This window comes from Neolamprologus multifasciatus, chromosome 12 (genome assembly GCF_963576455.1).
Source record: "Neolamprologus multifasciatus chromosome 12, fNeoMul1.2, whole genome shotgun sequence".
Taxonomy (NCBI): Eukaryota; Metazoa; Chordata; class Actinopteri; order Cichliformes; family Cichlidae; genus Neolamprologus; species Neolamprologus multifasciatus.
The window spans coordinates 27,793,575-27,814,402 of NC_140450.1; the positions used below are offsets into that span (position 1 = coordinate 27,793,575).

Here is a 20,828-nt window from a genome sequence, read left to right on the forward strand (position 1 = left end):
TTTATTCTTTATTGTGTGAATGCTGTAGGCATTCACACTATTGAGTTCCTGTTTCTCTTTATTCTTTATTGTGTGAATGCTGTAGGCATTCACACTATAGAGTTCCTGTTTCTCTTTATTCTTTATTGTGTGAATGCTGTAGGCATTCACACTATTGAGTTCCTGTTTCTCTTTATTGTGTGAATGCTGTAGGCATTCACACTATTGAGTTCCTGTTTCTCTTTATTGTGTGGATGCTTTAAGGCATCCACACTATTGTTTTCCTGTTTCTCTTTATTCTTTATTATTATTATTATTGTGTGGATGCTTTAAGGCATCCACACTATAGAGTTCCTGTTTCTCTTTATTCTTTATACTTTATTGTGTGGATGCTTTAAGGCATCCACACTATAGAGTTCCTGTTTCTCTTTATTCTTTATACTTTATTATTCTAGTTGCCACTTTTTGTACGTTTTTTGGCATTTAACTACTTCCACAATTTTCAGCCGATTTTCACCGTTCAAAATTTAAACTATTCTGCTATTTCTACTAATGTGTGCTATATCTTTTGGTATTTTTCACTATTATACTTTTTAAAATATTAAGCTTTTTTCCTTTAATTTGTCCCATTGAAATGAATGGGAAATTTAAAAAATTCTGCTAAAACTTGCTCTTTTTTGAAACTTAACTACTTCCTCATACTTTTGCCTAGAACAACCATTCAAACTTTAAAATGTTCACAAATTATTGGGCTATTAATGTATGATTCAGCTTTTTCAAATCTTTTACCGTTTTACTTTTATCCCTCTTAAAGTTTTGAGTTGCAAAATTGTGATTTTTCACAAAATACATGGGTTGTTATGGTTGCTATGCAGTTGGTTCTAAGTGAGCCCCTTTAAGTTTCGCAGTCTTCTCTTCATGTCCGAACAACTTCTTGCTACTTGCTCAATTTTCACTCAACTTCCACAAATTATACATCAAAACGTAGGTATTTTTGCTGGCTTTCAGAAAATGTCACTGTCATTGTTGTGGGATTTATAGAATTTTGGCAAATCTCCTCAGACCAACACAAAGTCTCAAAACTCTCCATAGAAAGTCAATGGAGAGTTTGTTCAAAATCACCGCTTGATTTCTGTAATGAGAGGCATATTCGAATCGTCATATCTCCTTAACGGAGCGAAGTTAAGACATGAGGCTTGTCCCGATATATCTTCAGACACTCCTGACGCTCACAATTCCAGAATTATTTTCTCACCTATTACCATTTGGCCATGAATTACGTTTGTTTGAGGGTAGGAAATTCGTCCTTCGCTCAGATTTCTTCAGATTTCAAACTCTGGAAATGAACCACTTTTTTCTCTCGTCATATCTTTTTGATGGATTCCTATAGAGACCTGAAAATTTCCATGACTGTTCACTAAAGCCTTCTGTCTCTTACGGTGAAAGAATGACATCGATACTCCAAATAGATTTAGAGTTACAAAGCGTTGTTTGAGGGCAAGTCAAGGCAGTTTTCGCTTAGCCTCTACTCAGTTATGGTGCATTACAAGTCAAATATCTTTAATAATTCATATTTTAATGATAAATTGTCAACACTTGAAGATTCCCCCATCTCTTCTGAACAAAACGGTGTAAGAATGACCGTTCTAGCCCCTACGGTTAGGAAATTATGGCCATTTGTTTGGAGGGTAGTCCTCACTATGAGAAATAGACTGCAAAAATCCTCTCTCTGCTGCCTGTGTAAAAACGGCTGCACCTGTTTTGGCGGGAAAAAGTACACAGCCTCTCTGATTGGTAGATTCAAATTTAGCAGCTCCCAGGCTGCTTGACTGACCTAAAAACTGGCTTCTCTCTCTTTCTGTGTGTGTTATAGTATTTCTAAATGATAGTATTTCTGCTTTTTATAGTATTTCTGCTAAATGATAGTATTTCTGCTTTTTATAGGATTTGTGCTTAATATAGTAGTTCTGCTTTTTATAGTATTTGTGCTTAATATAGTATTTCTGCTTAATTATAGTATTTCTGCTACATTATACTATTTCTGCTTTTTATAGTGTTTCTGCTAAATTATAGTATTTCTGCTTTTTATAGTATTTCTGCTTTTTATACGAATTGTGCTTAATATAGGATTTGTGCTTAATATAGTATTTCTGCTAAATTATAGTATTTCTGCTTTTTAAGGTATTTCTGCTTTTTATAGTATTTCTGGTTAATATAGTATTTCTGCTAAATTATAGTATTTCTGCTACATTATACTATTTCTGCTTTTTATAGTGTTTCTGCTAAATTATAGTATTTCTGCTTTTTATAGTATTTCTGCTTTTTATACGAATTGTGCTTAATATAGGATTTGTGCTTAATATAGTATTTCTGCTAAATTATAGTATTTCTGCTACATTATACTATTTCTGCTTTTTATAGTGTTTCTGCTAAATTATAGTATTTCTGCTTTTTATAGTATTTCTGCTTTTTATACGAATTGTGCTTAATATAGGATTTGTGCTTAATATAGTATTTCTGCTAAATTATAGTATTTCTGCTTTTTATAGGATTTGTGCTTAATATATGTCAGGGTTCTGGGTCTGAGCAACCCAGGATCCCTGAGCAGTTATGGACTAGTTATATGTATTACTATATATTTTTGGTGTTGCTTCCCCGTTTGCTCTATGCTTGTACATATGTGGAGACACTTGTTAAATTCCCCTGGCTGGTGGACTCCCTCAATCCAGTTGTCCTGGACTTCCTGCTTTCCACCCTCCACCTCCACTCTCCTCCTCAGGCTGCTCACCGGCCCGGACCGCTGGTGGATTCACAGCCTGAGATGCCGGCCCCGACGTCTACACGGAAACGACGTTCGCTCCACCGGCTTTCCTCACCGCAGCCTAATCCACGAACTTCTCAAGAGTCGGCTGTGGTGAGTAGTACGGACAATTTTCCATTTCCCTCCCCATCTGGTTTTGTGTCTGCAGTGGACGAGCCGACAGCGCAGGTAACATCACCTCGGTCAGAGGTCTCCACACCACTCGCTGCTTCAACATCTGCAGCTGTGGCACCGCCGTCATCTCATCCGCCTGCAGTCACCCTTCTGCCATCTTCTTCACCGGCTGCTACGTCGCCACCCGGACCTGCCCTGCCCGAGCAGGAGCTTGGCGAGCCGGAGGAGCTCGCACTGCCCGAGCAGGAGCTCGGCGAGCAGGAGGAGCTCGCACTGCCCGAGCAGGAGCTCGGCGAGCCGGTGGAGCTCGCACTGCCCGAGCAGAAGCTCGGCGAGCCAGTGGAGCTCGCATGCCCGAGCAGTTGCTCGGCGAGCCGGTGGAGCCAACGCCGCTGCCGGAGGAGCTCAGCGAGCCGGTGGAGCCAGCGCTGCTGCCGGAGGAGCTCAGCGAGCCGGTGGAGCCAGCGCCGCTGCCCGGCGAGCAGGAGAAGCCAGCGCCGCTGCCAAAGGAGCCCGCGCCGCTGCTCGGCGAGCAGGAGAAGCCAGCGCCGCTGCTCGGCGAGCAGGTGGAGCCCGCGCCGGAGCTCGGCGAGCAGGTGGAGCCCGCGCCGGAGCTCGGCGAGCGAGTGGAGCCCGCGCCGCAGCCGGGGGACCTCGGCGAGCGGGAGGAGCCCGCGCCGCAGCCGGGGGAGATCGGCGAGCGGGATGCGCCGCTGCGGGATGCGCGGTCTGACTTTGGGACTGTGACCTGGGAGGGTTTGTTGTTTGTTGTTTTTGCTTGTTTTGGTTCTGGCTACTTAAGAGAGTCTTGGAGCTCCCACCGACGCGGCATCATTGCGTGAGACTCCACGTCAGTCATCCAGTTGTGCTTGGTTAGTGTGTGTGTATATGCCCGCGATTGTATGTGTCCTGACGGCTGCTTCTATTGTGTCCAGAGGAGAGGGGTGGAGTGCCAGACAGCAGCCAGCACGGGGAGTGCTGAGACACGGGAGCGGAGAGCACAAACAGTGGGAGAAGACACAACACGGGAGTCTGGGGAAAGCACGGGAATTTGTTGTTATTTCCACACACTGTAAATAAACGCACTGTTTATACACAGAGCACTGCGCCTGGGTCCTCCTTCCCCACACCCCCGTGACAATATAGTATTTGTGCTAAATTATAGTATTTCTGTAAAATTATAGTATTTCTGCTTTTTATAGTATTTCTGCTTAATCATACTATTTCTATATATTACTGCCAGGTCCCCAGGCAGCCAATCCTCTGTGAGGACTGAGACACTTAGCCCTGAAATTTACATATCAGGGCCTGCACGGCTTCCCAGCCAGCCAATCATATCTGAGGTCTGCCGTTTCTTCTCTCGTCATATCTCAGCAACGGTTGTACAAAGAGCAATAAAAATCGCAGTCAAAGTACACCAAAGTCCGCTGATTGACCCAGTACAAGAATTATGTTTCTAGTCCACCTAGTTTTTGAGTTACACGACGTTTTGTAACTCAGCGCGCCTCTCACCGCGATCTAATTCTGACTGCTCATGACCCTGTCTTCCAGGCGCCCGCTCTCTTTCCCAGTGGCGCAGTTGGTAATGACACGGGTCTTTAACCAAAAGGTCGTGGGTTCAATCCCACATTGGTCAACATGTTTTTTTCCCTACAAATTAATACACTATCACAGACCAGTAATTCATATTCATCATTTATTACAATTCTGCAAACTTTTTTATGATTTTACCAGCTTTTCTAATATGGACCTCACATTCTTGTTAACACTCCATGGCACAAATACTGTTCCCTTTAGGCTCTGTGTATGTGTGTGTGTATCAATATTTCTCCCATTTTAAAGTATTACTCCTCCATAATTGTATTTCTGTTAAATCAAAGTACTTTTACTACATCTTAGTACTTAGTACTGGTAGTAGTACTGCTCAATCATAGTATTTCTGCTAAATCATAGTATTTTTGCCAAATCATGGTTTTTGTGCCAAATCATAACATTTGTGTTATGTTATAGTATTACTACTAAGTGGAGGAATTTCTGTCATGTTACAGTATATGTGCTGATTACAGTATTTCTGCTAAATCATATTATTTCTACTATATTATATTTCTCTTTCTAAATATAGCATTTCTGCTATATAATTGTATTTCTGCTATGTTATAATATTTGTGCTAAACCAGAGTATTTGTGCTGAAACATAGTATTTCTGCCAAATGATAGTATTTCTGTCAAATTATAGTATTTGTGCTAAAACATAGTATTAATTTAAAATTACAATATTCATATTTGATCACAGTTTCTCTGGTAAATCACAGTATTTCTGCTATGTTGTACTATTTTTCTAAATCATAGTGTTTCTGTAATGTTTAAGTATTTTTGGCTAAATATATTCTTTCTGTTATCTTATACTATTTCTCCTAAATTCTTGTATATTTGAGAAGTTATCGTGTTTCTGGTAAGTTACAATATTTCTGCCAAGTTCTGCTATGCTATTGTATTTCTGCCAAGTATTATGTTTCCTCTAAGATATTGCAGTTCTGCTAAGTTATTACTTTTTAGCAAAGTTCCTTTGCTTCTGCAAAGTTTTTACAATTTCTGCAACTTTTCAGCTTTTTCAGCTAGTTTTTGCAGACAGCTTCAGCTTTAAAGCATCCACACTGCATTTTCGCAGGAAATGCAAATTTTTCTAGTTATTGTGTGGATGCTTTAAGGCATCCACACTATTGTTTTCCTGTTTCTCTTTATTCTTTATTATTCTTAGGACTTCCGTACGTTTTTCGCCGTTGAACTACTTCCACAATTTTTGTGCTATTTTCACCATTCAAATTTTAAACTATTCTGCTATTTTTGCTCTTTCCGGCTATATCTTTTGGTATTTTTCACTATTATACTTTTTAAAATATTAAGCTTTTTTCCTTTAATTTGTCCCATTGAAATGAATGGGAAACTTCCGCAATTCTGCTAAAATTTGCTTGTTTTTGAAACTTAACTACTTCCTTATATTTTCACTTAGAACAACCATTCAAACTTTAAAATGTTCTCAAATTATTGGGCTATTCAGGTATAAATCAGCTTTTTCAAATCTTTTACCGTTTTATTTTTATCCCTCTTAAAGTTTTGAGTTGCAAAATTGTGATTTTTCACAAAATACATGCGTTGTTATGGTTGCTATGCACTTGGTTCTAAGTGAGACACTGTAGGTTTCGCAGTCTTCTCTTCATGTCCGAACAACTTCTTGCTACTTGCTCAATTTTCACTCAACTTCCACAAATTATACATCAAAACGTAGGTATTTTTGCTGGCTTTCAGAAAATGTCACTATCATTGTTGTGGGATTTATAGAATTTTGGCAAATCTCCTCAGACCAACACAAAGTCTCAAAACTCTCCATAGAAAGTCAATGGAGAGTTTGTTCAAAATCACCGCTGGATTTCTGTAATGAGAGGCATATTCGAATCGTCATATCTCCTTAACGAAGCGAAGTTAAAACATGAGGCTTGTCCCAGTATATCTTCAGACACTCCTGACGCTCACAATTCAAGAATTTTTTTCTCACCTATTACCATTTGGCCATGAATTACGTTTGTTTGAGGGTAGGAAATTCGTCCTTCGCTCAGATTTCTTCAGCTTTCAAACTCTGGAAATGAACCACTTTTTTTCTCTCATCATATCTTTTTAATGGATTTCCACAGAGACCTGAAAATTTCCATGACTGTTCACCAAAGCCTGCTGTCTCTTACGGTGAAAGAATGATATCGATACTCCAAATAGATTTCGAGTTACAAAGCGTTGTTTGAGGGCAAGTCAAGGCAGTTTTCACTTAGCCTCTACTCCGTTATGGTGCATTAGAAGTCAAATATCTTTAATAATTCATATTTTAATGATAAATTGTCAACACTTGAAGATTCCCCCATCTCTTCTGAACAAAACGGTGTAAGAATGACCCTTCTAGCCCCTACGGTTAGGAAATTATGGCCATTTGTTTGGAGGGTAGTCCTCACTATGAGAAATAGACTGCAAAAATCCCCTCTCTGCTGCGTGTGTGTAAAAACGGCTGCACCTGTTTTGGCGGGAAAAAGTACACAGCCTCTCTGATTGGTGGATTCAAATTCAGCAGCTCCCAGGCTGCTTGACTGACCTACAAACTTGCTTCTCTCTCTTTCTGTATGTGTGTGTGTGTTATAGTATTTCTAAATTATAGTATTTCTGCTCAATTATAGTATTTCTTCTTTTTATAGTATTTCTGCTTTTTATAGGATTTTTGCTTAATATAGTATTTGTGCTAAATTATAGTATTTCTGCTAAATTATGGTATTTCTGCTAAATTATGGTATTTCTGCTAAATTATAGTATTTCTGCTTTTTATAGTATTTGTGCTTAATATAGGATTTCTGCTTTTAATAGGATTTGTGCTTAATATAGTATTTCTGCTTTTAATAGGATTTGTGCTTAATATAGTATTTCTGCTTTTTATAGTATTTGTGCTCAATATAGTATTTCTGCTTTTTATAAGATTTGTGCTTAATATAGTATTTCTGCTTTTAATAGGATTTGTGCTTAATATAGTATTTCTGCTTTTAATAGGATTTGTGCTTAATATAGTATTTCTGCTTTTTATAAGATTTGTGCTTAATATAGTATTTCTGCTTTTTATAGGATTTGTGTTTAATATAGTATTTCTGCTAAATTATAGTATTTCTGCTTTTTATAGGATTTGTGCTTAACCCTTTAAAACCGGTCGGAGCGGGTACGCTGTGTTTGGCGTAACTATTTTTAAATCCCGGTAGCTCTGCAACCACATGAGCTAGCGCAATAATTTTTTTTGCATATGAAACCGGAGGAGTTGTACTTACATCTTATGCCATCAGCTTGTCCTAGGTCACAGTTTCCTTCCACATATAGCTTTGCAAAAACTGCATAAAAAGCGCTTGCAGCAACAAAAACATAATATTCCAGAAACACGCTTTGCCGATCCGATCAGCTGTTCATAACACTTCCTACATTGGATTAGACGTCAGCGCGAACTATCGCATGTCCGCCATGACCTGCCCGAAATCGGAAGTGACGTCATTTTCGCGGAAATGTAGTTTTTTACCGCCCGGGCCTCAATGAGCCTATACTGGTGTTTTTAAAAGTTATGTTTGACTTTATGACTTTCTGTGTCGTTTCTAGGATGCTTAGGACTCATATTGCACTGCTGGAAATAGTTTATTTTGATGCATATGCTGCTGTTTTGCAAATTTGCACTATAATATTTATTTTTGTTTTTCCTGCAGTGTATAAAAATTGGTGTATTTCAAAAATAAAACTATGAAGGCACTCAAAATAAATTTCCTTTGGTGGGAAACTAGTTTGTGCAACTTTTTTGTATTTACAGTTTTGAGGGATAAGCCTCTTAAATTTCTCTAACTAGAAATATATGTTAAAAAAACAAAAACGATTTTCAATTTTTTTGTAGTTTATTGCACTTTTTTGCAATTTATGTAATCACTATGCACTTAATTCATACATATTATTAAAATCTAGGATGTAATGGTTGTATTGATGTATAGCAACTTGAAATGCTCCCAAAAATGGCACTACAGCATGTAAAAATATAATATAAGCTCTGGCGGGCTTGGTTCTATGGTAGGTCTTAAAGGGTTAATATAGTATTTCTGCCAAATATAGTATTTCTGATTAATTATAGTTTTTCTACCAAATCATAGTACAGTATTTTTGCTTTTTATGGGATATTTATATTGCTTAATATAGTATTTCTGCTTTTTATAGGATTTGTGCTTAATATAGTATTTCTGCTTTTCATATTATTTCTGCTAAATTATAGTATTTCTGCTTAATAATAGTATTTCTGCTAAATTATAGTATTTCTGCTTTTTATCGTATTGGTGCTTAATATAGTATTTGTGCTTAATATAGTATTTCTGCTAAATTATAGTATTTCTGCTTTTTATAGTATTTGTGCTAAAACATAGTATTTCTACTAAATGTAGTATTTATGCATAATCATACTATTTCTATATATTACTGCCAGGTCCCCAGGCAGCCAATCCTCTGTGAGGAGTGAGACATTCAAATTCACAAATCAGAGCCTGCACGGCTTCCCAGCCAGCCAATCATATCTGAGGGCTCAGGCATTCAAATTTGCATATTGGGGCCTTCACGGCTTGAAAGCCAGCCAATCCTATCTGAGGTCTGCCGTTTCTTCTCTCGTCATATCTCAGCGACGGTTGTACAAAGAGAAATGAAAATCGCAGTCAAAGTACACCAAAGTCCGCTGATTCACCCAGTACAAGAATTATGCTTCTAATCCACCTAGAAGCATAATTCTTGTATTATGAAGAATTAATACAGGCTACTTGACTGACCTAAAAACTTGCTTCTCTCTCTTTCTGTGTGTGTGTGTGTGTGTGTGTGTTATAGTATTTCGAAATGATAGTATTTCTGCTTTTCATAGTATTTCTGCTAAATTATAGTATTTCTTCTTTTTATAGTATTTCTGCTTTTTATAGTATTTGTGCTTAATATAGTATTTCTTCTAAATTATAGTATTTCTGCTTTTTATAGTATTTCTGCTTAATATAGTATTTGTGCTTAATATAGTATTTGTCCTTAATGTAGTATTTCTGCTTTTTATAGTATTTGTGCTTAATATAGTATTTCTGCTAAATTATAGTATTTCTGCTTTTTATAGTATTTGTGCTAAAACATAGTATTTCTACTAAATGTAGTATTTATGCATAATCATACTATTTCTATATATTACTGCCAGGTCCCCAGGCAGCCAATCCTCTGTGAGGAGTGAGACATTCAAATTTACAAATCAGAGCCTGCACAGCTTCCCAGCCAGCCAATCATATCTGAGGTCTGCCGTTTCTTCTCTTGTCATATCTCAGCGACGGTTGTACAAAGAGCAATGAAAATCGCAGTCAAAGTACACCAAAGTCCGCTGATTCACCCAGTACAAGAATTGAGCTTCTAGTCCACCTAGTTTTGGAGTTACACGACGTTTTGTAACTCCAAAAAACGGCGTTTTTCGCCTCTCACCGCGATCTAATTCTGACGGGTCATCACCCTGTTTTCCAGGCGCCTGCTGTCTTCCCCATTGGTGCAGTTGGTAATGACACGGGTCTGCAACCAAAAGGTCGTGGGTTCGATTCCACCTTTATCAACCTGTTTTTCTCCCTACAAATTAATACACTTTCACAGACCAGTAATTCATATTGATTATTCATTACAATTCTGCAAACTTTTATCATTTTACCAGCTTTTCTAATATGGACCTCAGATTCTTGTTAACAGTCCATGGCACAAATACTGTTCCCTTTAGGCTCTGTGTATGTGTGTGTGTGTATCAATATTTCTCCCATTTTAAAGTATTACTCCTCCATAATTGTATTTCTGTTAAATCAAAGTACTTTTACTACATCTTAGTACTTCTGCTCAATCATAGTATTTCTGCTAAATTATAGTATTTCTGCTAAATTATAGTATTTTTGCTTTTTATAGTATTTCTGCTAAATTATAGTATTTCTGCTTTTTATAGTATTTCTGTAATACTGGAATTTCCTACTACCCGTGAACGCCTCATCTTTTACCTGACTGGCTGACATCCGCCTCTCTGCACACTTTGATGAGTCCGCTCTCGGTGAGTGCTGCTCCTCTGCTTCTCCTCTCTCCTAAATGTCTATACTCTGTTTGCGCGATTTAACGAGTTCTTGTTAGTGATTTATAAAGCCAGTCGAGGTATAACTCATATTAAAGTAACACAATGGTTGGTTTTTAGTGAAAAATTGTCATTTTTGTATGTAAAAGCAGTGTTTGATGAGCTAACGCTAACAACCCAATGCTAACCCCTAGCGCTCTTATGAGCCCAGTGTGAAATGAAGATAATTCATTTGACTGTAAACCACAGTTATTGTGTTGTTTTATTAATTACATTTGGTGTGTTCGTGTTTTTCAGTCTGTTAAATAAGGTGCAGTTAGCTCTCTTCACAAATCAGTTGGTTAAAACAGCCTCGTTCTTTAGGCTGTAACGTTTTTAACGAACCCACATAGATTCAGTTTCAGCTGTCGGCAAGATCAAAGGAGCCATTTTACCGCCTCTGACCGAACACGGGATTAAAAGAGTCACATTTGTCCAGGTCTTGTGGGTTAATTAAGAGAAAGGAGGGAGGGAGAAACTCAGGATTAAACGTAGGCTATGTCCCCACGTACATGGGTATTTTTGAAAACTGAGATTTTCCGTTTTACAAAACGATCCCTTCCACACATAAATGCAGAAATGAAGGAAAACGCTGCTAGCAACATGCCAAAGCAACAGGTGGCGATATATTCCTAACCTGTAGAAATGTTGGCCAATCAGAAGTCTAGAAGCCTCGGTGGGAAATGGCAAACAAAGATGGGGCATAAAAGCAGAACAAAGTCATATGTGTGGGGGGACATTAACTGTGTGTATATGTAAGCATTTAAACACTGCAGAGAGTACAATTAACAGTATTGTAGAAATGCATTTCACCGAAACAATAACGTGGCGCACAGTGTGATGTCAAAAAGGCGCTGAGTTTTCTCTGTTTTCCTGTCCACACATAAATGCAAAAACGGAGTTTTCGAAAATATTCTGGCAAGCGCTTTTAGAAATCTCCATTTTCAGTCACCGAAAACGCCGTTTAAGTGTGGACGAAAGGTGCAAACGCATAGAAAAATCTCCGTTTTCAAAAGTACCTGTGTACATGTGAACATAGCCCAAGAATAATAAGAACTCCTAAACAGGAGACTTTAATTTGTAAGAACTGTTTAACAAAGGCTTGTTTGTGCCAACCTAAATCTGCAGCACAGTTTAAATTCTCACTTTGTGGAAAATTAATGAAATAAACAACAGCCCACCTTCACATAAATAAAATATGGCAGTATATTATTATTAGTATGGTACATAGATATTTATTTTAAAACTACATCATATTTAATGATACTATGTGCAGTTGATAATATTTTAGGAAGTTGAATTTGAATGCAGACCACCTCAAACATTAAAGCCTTAAAAATATATCGTGCAGTTTTTCATGTATGAGTGTTATTGCAATCTTAAATGAGATGTAGACCAAAGAAAACAGAGGAGAGTTGTTGTTTGTATTCCAGCTGTAGTAAACAAAGAAGTTTAGTAAATCTTTTTGACAACAGAGAGTGATGCAGTATTGATGCTAATTTGAGTTTTCTGATCCTGTATTTTTGCTCTTTGTCTTTTGTTACACAGAGTGAAATAGAAGCTTGGTTTTGCCTGTGCTGGTAAGTAAACAGTGATTGTAACTGAAGCAATATGAAATTGGGATTGTGTAACATGTTACACAATTTACATACAATAGTTTGGCTTTTTGTGATATCTTGCCATTTGCTCATGGACAAAAACACATTTAGGATTTATAAGCAGTAAAGCCCCCCCACTAGACCTCTGAGTGTCCCTAAAAATGTCCCTGAAGTTTAATAGGCCATTTATGTCTAATTTTAATTTTAAAGGCTTATCAAAGCATTTCTGTAGTAATTAATGTTTTTATTACACATGTTAAGGCCATTTGAGACTCTGCAATTAAATTTTACCCTCTTTAGACCCCTCTGAGTTCATTTTGTCTGAGGTACAGTGCTGGGAAAAGTCTTTCTTCCTTGCAGATTTATTTTGTTCATGCTTTTTTGTCACATGTTTCAAATCATCTAACAGGGATGATATGAATAAATATAAAAAAGCATTTTTAAAGTGATTTCACATATGAAGCAGAGAACACCAAACCAGAGCTATCTGTTCTAATGTGAAAACATGCTGGTCTCTAATTGACCCTGTGCACGAGAAAATGCTAACTTCCTGGTTTGAGACCGGATGTGGGGTTGTACATTTCCGGTAGCTTTACTTTGCGGTCAATCGCTAGTGCGAAGATATACTCCAAAATTTATGTCCAAAACTCAAAAACGGAAAGATGGCGTTAAGTTACAAAGAGGGGAAGGTGGGAACACTCACCGCTGTTGTGTCATAAAAATCTAATGATCAATTTTGACGTTTAAAGAGTTTAAATCGATCAGTTGTTTACATCACTCAACACAAGCAGAACTGCATCACTGCAGCAGAAGACACATCGTCCACATTCAGAAGCACATCTCTGTATAGTGACTGGTCTCATGATTTAAACAGGCAAATGTTCAGCATTCAAACTACAGGTGAAGAATAGTCAAACCAGATGTTTCCGTTATGTCGATATCAGCTAGTCAAGTACACACGTACACAGCATGTTAACGAACTGTGAAAAAAGCCACACAAAAAATGAAAGATTGCTGGTAAGGGTTTCTATACATTAGTATTTACGAAGGGTATGTTGAGACTTACCTTCAAAATTACAGTGGTCCCTCGCTATAACGCGGTTCACCTTTCACCTCGCTGTTTCGCAGATTTTTTTAGTGCAAGTTTGCATGCTTTTTTTTACGTCCTGTCCTGATCGCTGCAGACTATCTCCTCCGTGACGTCTCTCCTGTACAGTACAGAATCGCTGCATTGATCGCTAGCAGTGTGACTCTGAAGTGCAGGGCTGTATGTCCACGAAACGTTTGCACCGTCAAAAAATAAAATTGGCTAATTGATTTCACCTATCACTGGTTATTTTTAGAACATAACACCCGCGATAAACGAGGGACAGCTGAGAAATATAAAATTTGAATCCATTTTCTCTTTTGCTCTGAGGCACCGGGGAAAAATATCGACAAGTCGATGAACATCATTTACAGATATATTGGGTAAATGCCCGAGACATCTATAGAAATGTAAATCGCTGCTTTATTTATTTATTTATTTGCTCAACTTGTTTTGGACCTTAAACAGGGCACGAATAGGACACCGGAAACAAAGCTCCCCACAGGAGTTTCCGCACCGGAAGTAGCATATGCTAACGTGCACATAGTCAATACCCAGCTGTGGAAGCCCTGATAGCAAGACCTACCATCAAGCATTTATAGTATCAAGTATCATTTGTGATTCTTGCATGCTTTGAAACTGTGATGTTATCATTTGATCAAGTGTGCAGTGCGAGCAAATCATTGCTTGTGGTATCTGCTGTGTTATGTAATAGCACCAAAGTATTAGAGCTTTACGTTAATGAGGAATTTTTGTGGCTTATTGCAGATGGATAAAATGACACATCACCTTAGTAAAGACAAAAATCTTTAATAAGGTGCAGAAAGAGAAGATGGGGTGTTTATAGTAAAGCTGTTGTAAACAAAGAATTTAACAGATTTTTTTTTTCTCTACAGATTGTGATGCAGTATTGACTCTGATGCTGATTTCAGTTGTCTGATTCTGTATTTTTGTTCTTTTGTTACACAGAGTGAAACAGAACTTCGGTTTTGCCTTTGCTGGTAAGAAAGCAGCAATTGTAACTGCAGTAATATGACATTGTCACTGTGTAACATGTTTAGCAACTTACCTAACGTAGTTTGGTTTTTGTGACATTACCATTTACTGATGGGCAAAAACAAATGGTCAGAATTTATACCTTGTAGCAGCAAAGTCCCCACACATGACCTCTGACTGTCCCTGAAGTTTAATAGGCCATTTATGTCTGATTTTTATGTTTGAACACGAACAACTGTTTTTATACAGTTGTTTGTGTTCTCCGTTTGTTTGTGGATTCACATAGCAGACACAACTATGAACGCATTTTAGGTGAGTTAGTGTAAGTGGTAGCTTAAACACTTAAGAGCACCACAGTTGTTGATTTATATCTTCACTCATATTCTGCTTATGTATTACATTAAAGTCAGACCACTATACAAGTATTTTTGCCTGAGTGAATAGAAGTGGTAGGTTAAACATTTAAGCAATAATAAAAAACTAAGCGAACCAGAGTTGTGAGTAGGCAATGTTGTGTATGTTAAAGCCTGTGTGTAATTTATATACACTAAGTTTAAGTTAGTTTCTTAATAATTTGCTTGATAAAATGTGTTTGAAAATTATATATAAAAGGGAAATATTGCAAAATACAAAAAGATTCCTGCCAACAGGTACAATGGAAGGACTTTTTATTATAATTTTTAAGAAATTCTAATTGCAAAAATGGTGTGCCACTGTTGTTGCTATGACATGTCAAAATTTACATGTATTTTAGGATTTACATATTCAGATCAAAACTAAAACCTGATGAGGTTTTCTGTTGATTCTATTTTATTTTATTTATTTATTTTTTTTTTTTTTTAAATGGTATTCAACATTTTTAATCTGAAATGAGGTTAACAGTTGTGGTTTTTCCACACTTTATTAAGCTCTGATAGAAAATGATGGAGCTAAAAAGCCATAATCTGTACCAACAAATATTGGTGCCTCTTCTTTGCACTTCTGTAGTATGCATGCCTTTATTACACATGTTATCGCCATGTGAGACTCTGTAACTAAAGTTTGTCCTCTTTAGACTACAGTGAGTTCATAAAGGCTTGAAGAAATTGAGGATTTTACTAGTTATTTAATGTCACAGTAAATTGGATTGTGTGTGAAGAGGTTCAACAGTCTAAGTCATTAAACAGTGATCTGATGTGTTGTTTCCTTTCTCTAGGATACTGATCTGATCGTCTCAAGTCTGGTAAGTACAGGTTTTGTCTGCGGTACAGTGCTGAGAAAGGTCTTTCTTCCTTGCAGATTTATTTTGTTTATGCTTTTTTCACATGTTTCAAATCATCTAACAAGGATGACCTGGATAAATACAAAAAGCAGTTTTAAATTGATGATTTCATTTTTGAACCAGAACAACCTGGTCTAATGTAAAAACATGTTGGTCTCTAATACCCAGCTGTGGATTCCCTGATAGCAACAATTACCATCAAGCATTTACAGTAACTGGTAATGACTGGTTTACATCACTGGGGGATTTTGGTCCACTTTAATTTCAGGTGTCTTAATTAAGGTCCAAAATAGTGTTTTGAAATCATTTCAAGGATCTCAATTTCATTAAAGTTGAGACTCTGATTAGTCTACACCAAGACATTCAGTTGGACTTCCTTGTGTGCTTCAGATCAATTTCCTGCTGCAAATCCCAATTGTGATTAAACTTAAGCTCAGGACCTGATGAATTGATGTAGGTCCTGAAGTAGTAAGGAACTCTGGACAATCACAGTAACGGTACCATGTTTGACTTTAATGCTGGTGTTTTTCTGAAATATTTCTCTCACTTTAGAAGATTCAGTTTAGTACCGTGAGTCCGCACAGCTCTTGCTGATCATCAAGATGTTTTTAGGCAAATGTGAGAAAGTTTTGGTGTTCTTTTTGGCCATAAATAATTTTGAGTTTAATGGATATAAAGTGTTTAAAGCAGGAGGCCTGAAACTGTCTGCTGTAACCTCAGTGTGTGGGTTTATTTGGACCATATAATATTTACAGTATGTTACTGTAGCAGCACGTCTTGGTTTGAGTTTATAGACTTAGTTTATTGTTTTAATAGAACACAAAAATGTCCTTATAACAGTTCCACCATCGTTTGTTAAACATTGTCATTCTGTTCAGTCCAATAATTTACTGTAGAACTCTTTAGTATTTAAAGCCCTACATGTACTGTATTTTTGACATTATAAGGCATAATGTCAATAAACAAGTCTGTTTTTAAGGCAGATTAAGCCAAACAAAACAGTCAGATAAGTCAAACTTTATTCAAGTCATTCACAAACAACTCTCAACACTGTTGTAACACATAAAATACAGAACAATACACTCACTTTTTCAGTTCATTCCTCATCCACAAATCCATCAAACTCTTCATGGGTTGATCAGTTTGAAATCTGCTTCATAAGCATGTCTCTTAGCACGTGCCAGGTCCTTGTACACACACCATAATGTTATGTTGAAGCACCATACGAATTACTCTGCGAGGGTCCTGACTATGGTAGCCATAATGCTCTGACAATACATCAAGCAGCGCAGCTTTGTAGCTTACAGAAGTCTTACTAAAATATTTGACAGAATTTGGATCGCTGCGTACCACAGAAATCCCATTCGAGGTCAGTAAGCATAACCAGAATCGATACACTAGGCACATTGTATATTTTTGAGAAAATGACAGGATTTTGGGTGCGCCATATAGTCTGAAGAATATGGTAAAGCCAAGCATATTGGAAATACGACTAATTCCAGGCCTTTTGTGTCTTACAGGTGACCTGCTGCAGAAGATCCTCTCTCTCTATCATTATAAGCAATTCTGTCTATCCTATCACTCTCCCGACTCTATCTAATTTGACAGCCATTCCATCTTGTATCCCTCTATCTCTACTGCTCTATCTAATTTGACAGCCATTCCATCTTGTATCCCTCTATCTCTACTGCTCTATCTAATTTGACAGCCATTCCATCTTGTATCCCTCTATCTCTACTGCTCTATCTAATTTGACAGCCATTCCATCTTGTATCCTCTATCTCTACTGCTCTATCTAATTTGACAGCCATTCATCTTGTATCCCTCTATCTCTACTGCTCTATCTAATTTGAAGAATCCAAGTTTTGAGAATCCAAGTTTTCAGAAATCCAAGTTATCAGTACTTGATCTATCTGTTACAGAATTCTGTGAGAGATCTCTGGCTCTTACTGCTCCTTCTTTCCTGTCATTAAACTCTCACATTCAGTCATTTTGCTGGAAATTACAAGTAGAAAGTTGAATATACAGTAGTAGAATTACAGTACAGTAGAACTTATAGTAGAAACTACTTTACACAGCCCTACATTTGTCATTTTAATTTTGCATTAGACTTTGGAATTAACACTGCTAGGTTTGGCTTACTTTGATCAATTATATAAAATATCACCTTTTTAAAAGTTATTTGTAATAAGATAATCTGGTTATTTTGTAATACATACATTCAGATAAATAATAAATTAGATCCAAATACATTTTGCTTGTCTGTTCTCATTGGCTATACATTTGACTGCAACTTATAGTATTATTATTTAGGACAAACCCATTTTGTCACTCAGTGTAAAGTATTCAGTAGTATTGTCATCGAGAAGCGCCTGATGACCCAGACTTCCTGTTTCCTCTGACTGCTGCAGAACATGCCAGCTGAAGAATCCCTCATCGCCAGTCATCTTATCACCACACCATCAAAGCTCCATATATTTGGATTTAAATTTTAGATATCTGAAAGATTTACATAACTCCCTAAGAGCTAAGACTTTTTATTAGAGCCTGTTGATTGTTGAGATTTATTTCTGCAATATCATGTTACAGAAGTTGTATTATTTACCAGTCTGGTTAAAAATATATAAGAAGTAAAATTATACAGTTTCTAAAAGAGCTACAATAAAACCGACCAAATTGTTTCCAGAGAACTTTGAAATTTCCTTTATTTTGAGTTTGGAGTACAAATCAGCTTTTTAACATCTGTTTATATATTCATAAAAACATTTTAAAGTAGTATAATAGTACATTTCTCAGATTATAACAGTGAACTTGAGGAGTTATACGTTCTTCTGTGTTTCAAGGTTGAGTTTTGTTTATATTTGTGTATAACCACAATATAAGCTCCAGGTTGTACTTCAGCAAAATGCAAGAAAGGTTCAAAGGTCACAGTCCCAGAAGCTTAGACGTCAGAAGGAGAAAGAACCAGGTGACTGTTTCTCAGAGCAATAGTGAGCAGGTAAAGGTGTGTGTTTCAACTTTTCCCAGCACAGAAGTGCAGAGCAGTGTTCAGACGGCCACAGTGTCTTATAGCATGATGGTGGTTAAAGAGAGGTGTTCCCTCAGTGTCTGTCCCAGAGCTGAAGTTATGCAGGTAATCCATAATTGAACCCCAGGTTAACTGTACAAACAACAGCATGATGAAGAGACAGCCAACAGTGGTCTTATGCAGATGTAGGTAAAAGAGAGGTGTTTCCCTCGAGTGTCTGTACCCAGAGCCTGAAGTTATGCAGGTAATCCAGACTGAACCCCAGGTAACTGTACAAACACATCATGATGGAGAAGGTCCAGGACCGTCTCATGTAGAAGTTACAAACACTGAAAGTCATCCACGAGTGAGTAGTATATCTGTGCATCCCGAAGCCAGGCCTCTCCTAAGTATGGAAAGTACCCGGAATCAGCAATGCATGGCTAATTAGTTTGGTTTTCCTGTCATTCTTACACGAGGATGAATTCATTACCAACGCATATCTTAACCGTGTGTTGGACAAAGGCCATGCAGTGTACTCAGATGCCAGAAAAAGAGGTTTGTTGAACAGCGTGTTTCTAGCCTGCGATGAGCTTCCCTCAGTGGTCACACCAGCCGCAGACACGAGTATCAAGTGGACATGTCTCAGTTTGCTCGTTATGGCACATTTGATGGTAACAGATCATCTTCCGAGTCTTGAACAGGACTACAGTGTGGTTAGGTTTCAGACGTTCGCTACGCTTTGCTAGTCATGGGAGGAACAGTCATCGCAGTTTGCAGGCTGACTTCTGGTGAAATATGGCATATTTTGACCCTCACCCACGTAAGTCTACAGGAATGCCATTGTCGCTAAGTGTAAGTGGTGGAACTGCAGTTATTGTTGAAATTCCACACGTCTTAATGACATGATTGACAGGATCAAACGTTGTACCGAATGTTTAGCATCGCACCAACCTGCACCTATGAGCTACAGCCATCGAATTTCACAGTGAACACGGCTGCTGACCAAAGAGATGCTAATCAAACAACCGAATACAGACAAACAGCTACAAGTGCACCAGCACCAGCTTTTTTTTAAATGAACATGTTCATGAATTAAAGTCCGAAAATATACACTGAGCAGACACAGAAAACCTGTGACCAAAGATTTAACCAGTGAAGTAATGTCATCCAGAGCCGATTCTTCAAATGAGACAGCTGCTCCCGGAAAAAAACATCATCCTTCTGATTATTTTGAAAAGGAAACCTCTGCATCTTCTGTGAGAGAAACTCCGGTAACACCAGATTCTGTTCCTCAGAATGATTCAAGCACTGCCTCCTGTTCAACTAAGATAACAGAGGAACTCTCAGATAAACTGCTGAAACGTAATAAACAGGAAAGGCAAAAAATGAGGAGAAGATTATTGACCCAACAAAAAGTACCACAACGAAAGGAAAATCAGAAGATGAAAGAAAGGCAGATGTACAGGTTTGATGAAAGCTTCAAGACAAAGAAAAAAAACTCAACTAGGAAGTCTAATGATCCTGATCACAGACAGAAAAGGAGTCTGTACAAAAATGAACTGTATAAATTAAATGCTACCTATAAGGAGAAACACAGAGAACATTTGAGAAAGATGTATAGAGAAAGTGCTAAAATTAGAGAGAGAAAAAGAGAATGTGTCATAAGGAAATATAAAGACAATCCCCTATTCAGAGATAAGCAGAAAGAGCGTATAAGAAGAACATACAGAACTTGTGCTGGATTCAGAGAGAAACATAAAGCTTACATGAGGTCTTATGTTTCTAACCTATATAAAGAAAGCGAAGAATTTAAAAAGAAAAAACGATCTTACATGACTAAGCGTTATGGAGAAGAGAAACAATTTCAGCAACAACACAAGGACAATATGAGAGAACGAATGAGAGTAAAATATTGGAACGTTTTTTCTTTCAGACAGATGCATAATGTCAGATGTGCAGTGAACATAAAACGAAAATATCGCCAGAAGCATCGACCAGCTGAGAGTTTACAGTGTCATCCAGATAACACTTTAATGAATGAGGCCATATCTCGTTTCAGATCAAACATTAAGTCAGCACCATCTTATGTTTGTACTGTTTGTCTAAAAGCGTCTTTTCCTAATCAGGTGAAAATCTGCAAAAGAGAAAATTACTCAAAACACCAAACTGTAGCTCAACAGTGTCTAACTGGTAAATTTGTTCATATGTGTGATGAAGCATGTCATGATCAGTGCAACTTTCCTGTTGAGAGAAAAAAGGA

At 37.5% G+C, this 20,828-nt stretch overlaps 1 protein-coding gene and 1 long non-coding RNA gene across 4 annotated transcripts in view; both read left to right on the forward strand.

Annotated features, from left to right (window-relative positions):
* LOC146507181 (uncharacterized) overlaps positions 1 to 20,828 on the forward strand; it is a 224,311-nt gene that overhangs the window by 29,552 nt on the left and 173,931 nt on the right. The gene's annotated exons all lie outside the window — the stretch shown is intronic.
* LOC146507183 (uncharacterized) overlaps positions 2,207 to 20,828 on the forward strand; it is a 26,919-nt gene continuing 8,297 nt past the window's right edge. The window contains exons 1-6 of one of the 3 annotated variants that reach the window (XM_085180619.1): positions 2,207 to 4,366; positions 9,894 to 10,559; positions 12,165 to 12,196; positions 14,271 to 14,302; positions 15,493 to 15,519; positions 17,079 to 17,361. In XM_085180619.1, coding sequence (XP_085036745.1) covers positions 3,265 to 3,756 — 492 coding nt within the window. In that variant the 5' untranslated portion in view covers positions 2,207 to 3,264 and the 3' untranslated portion in view covers positions 3,757 to 4,366; positions 9,894 to 10,559; positions 12,165 to 12,196; ... (1 more) ...; positions 15,493 to 15,519; positions 17,079 to 17,361. Of the gene's footprint in view, positions 5,609 to 9,893; positions 10,560 to 12,164; positions 12,197 to 14,270; positions 14,303 to 15,492; positions 16,537 to 17,078; positions 17,362 to 20,828 lie in introns of those variants that run through there. The other 2 variants (XM_085180620.1, XM_085180621.1) reach the window with 2 other exon arrangements.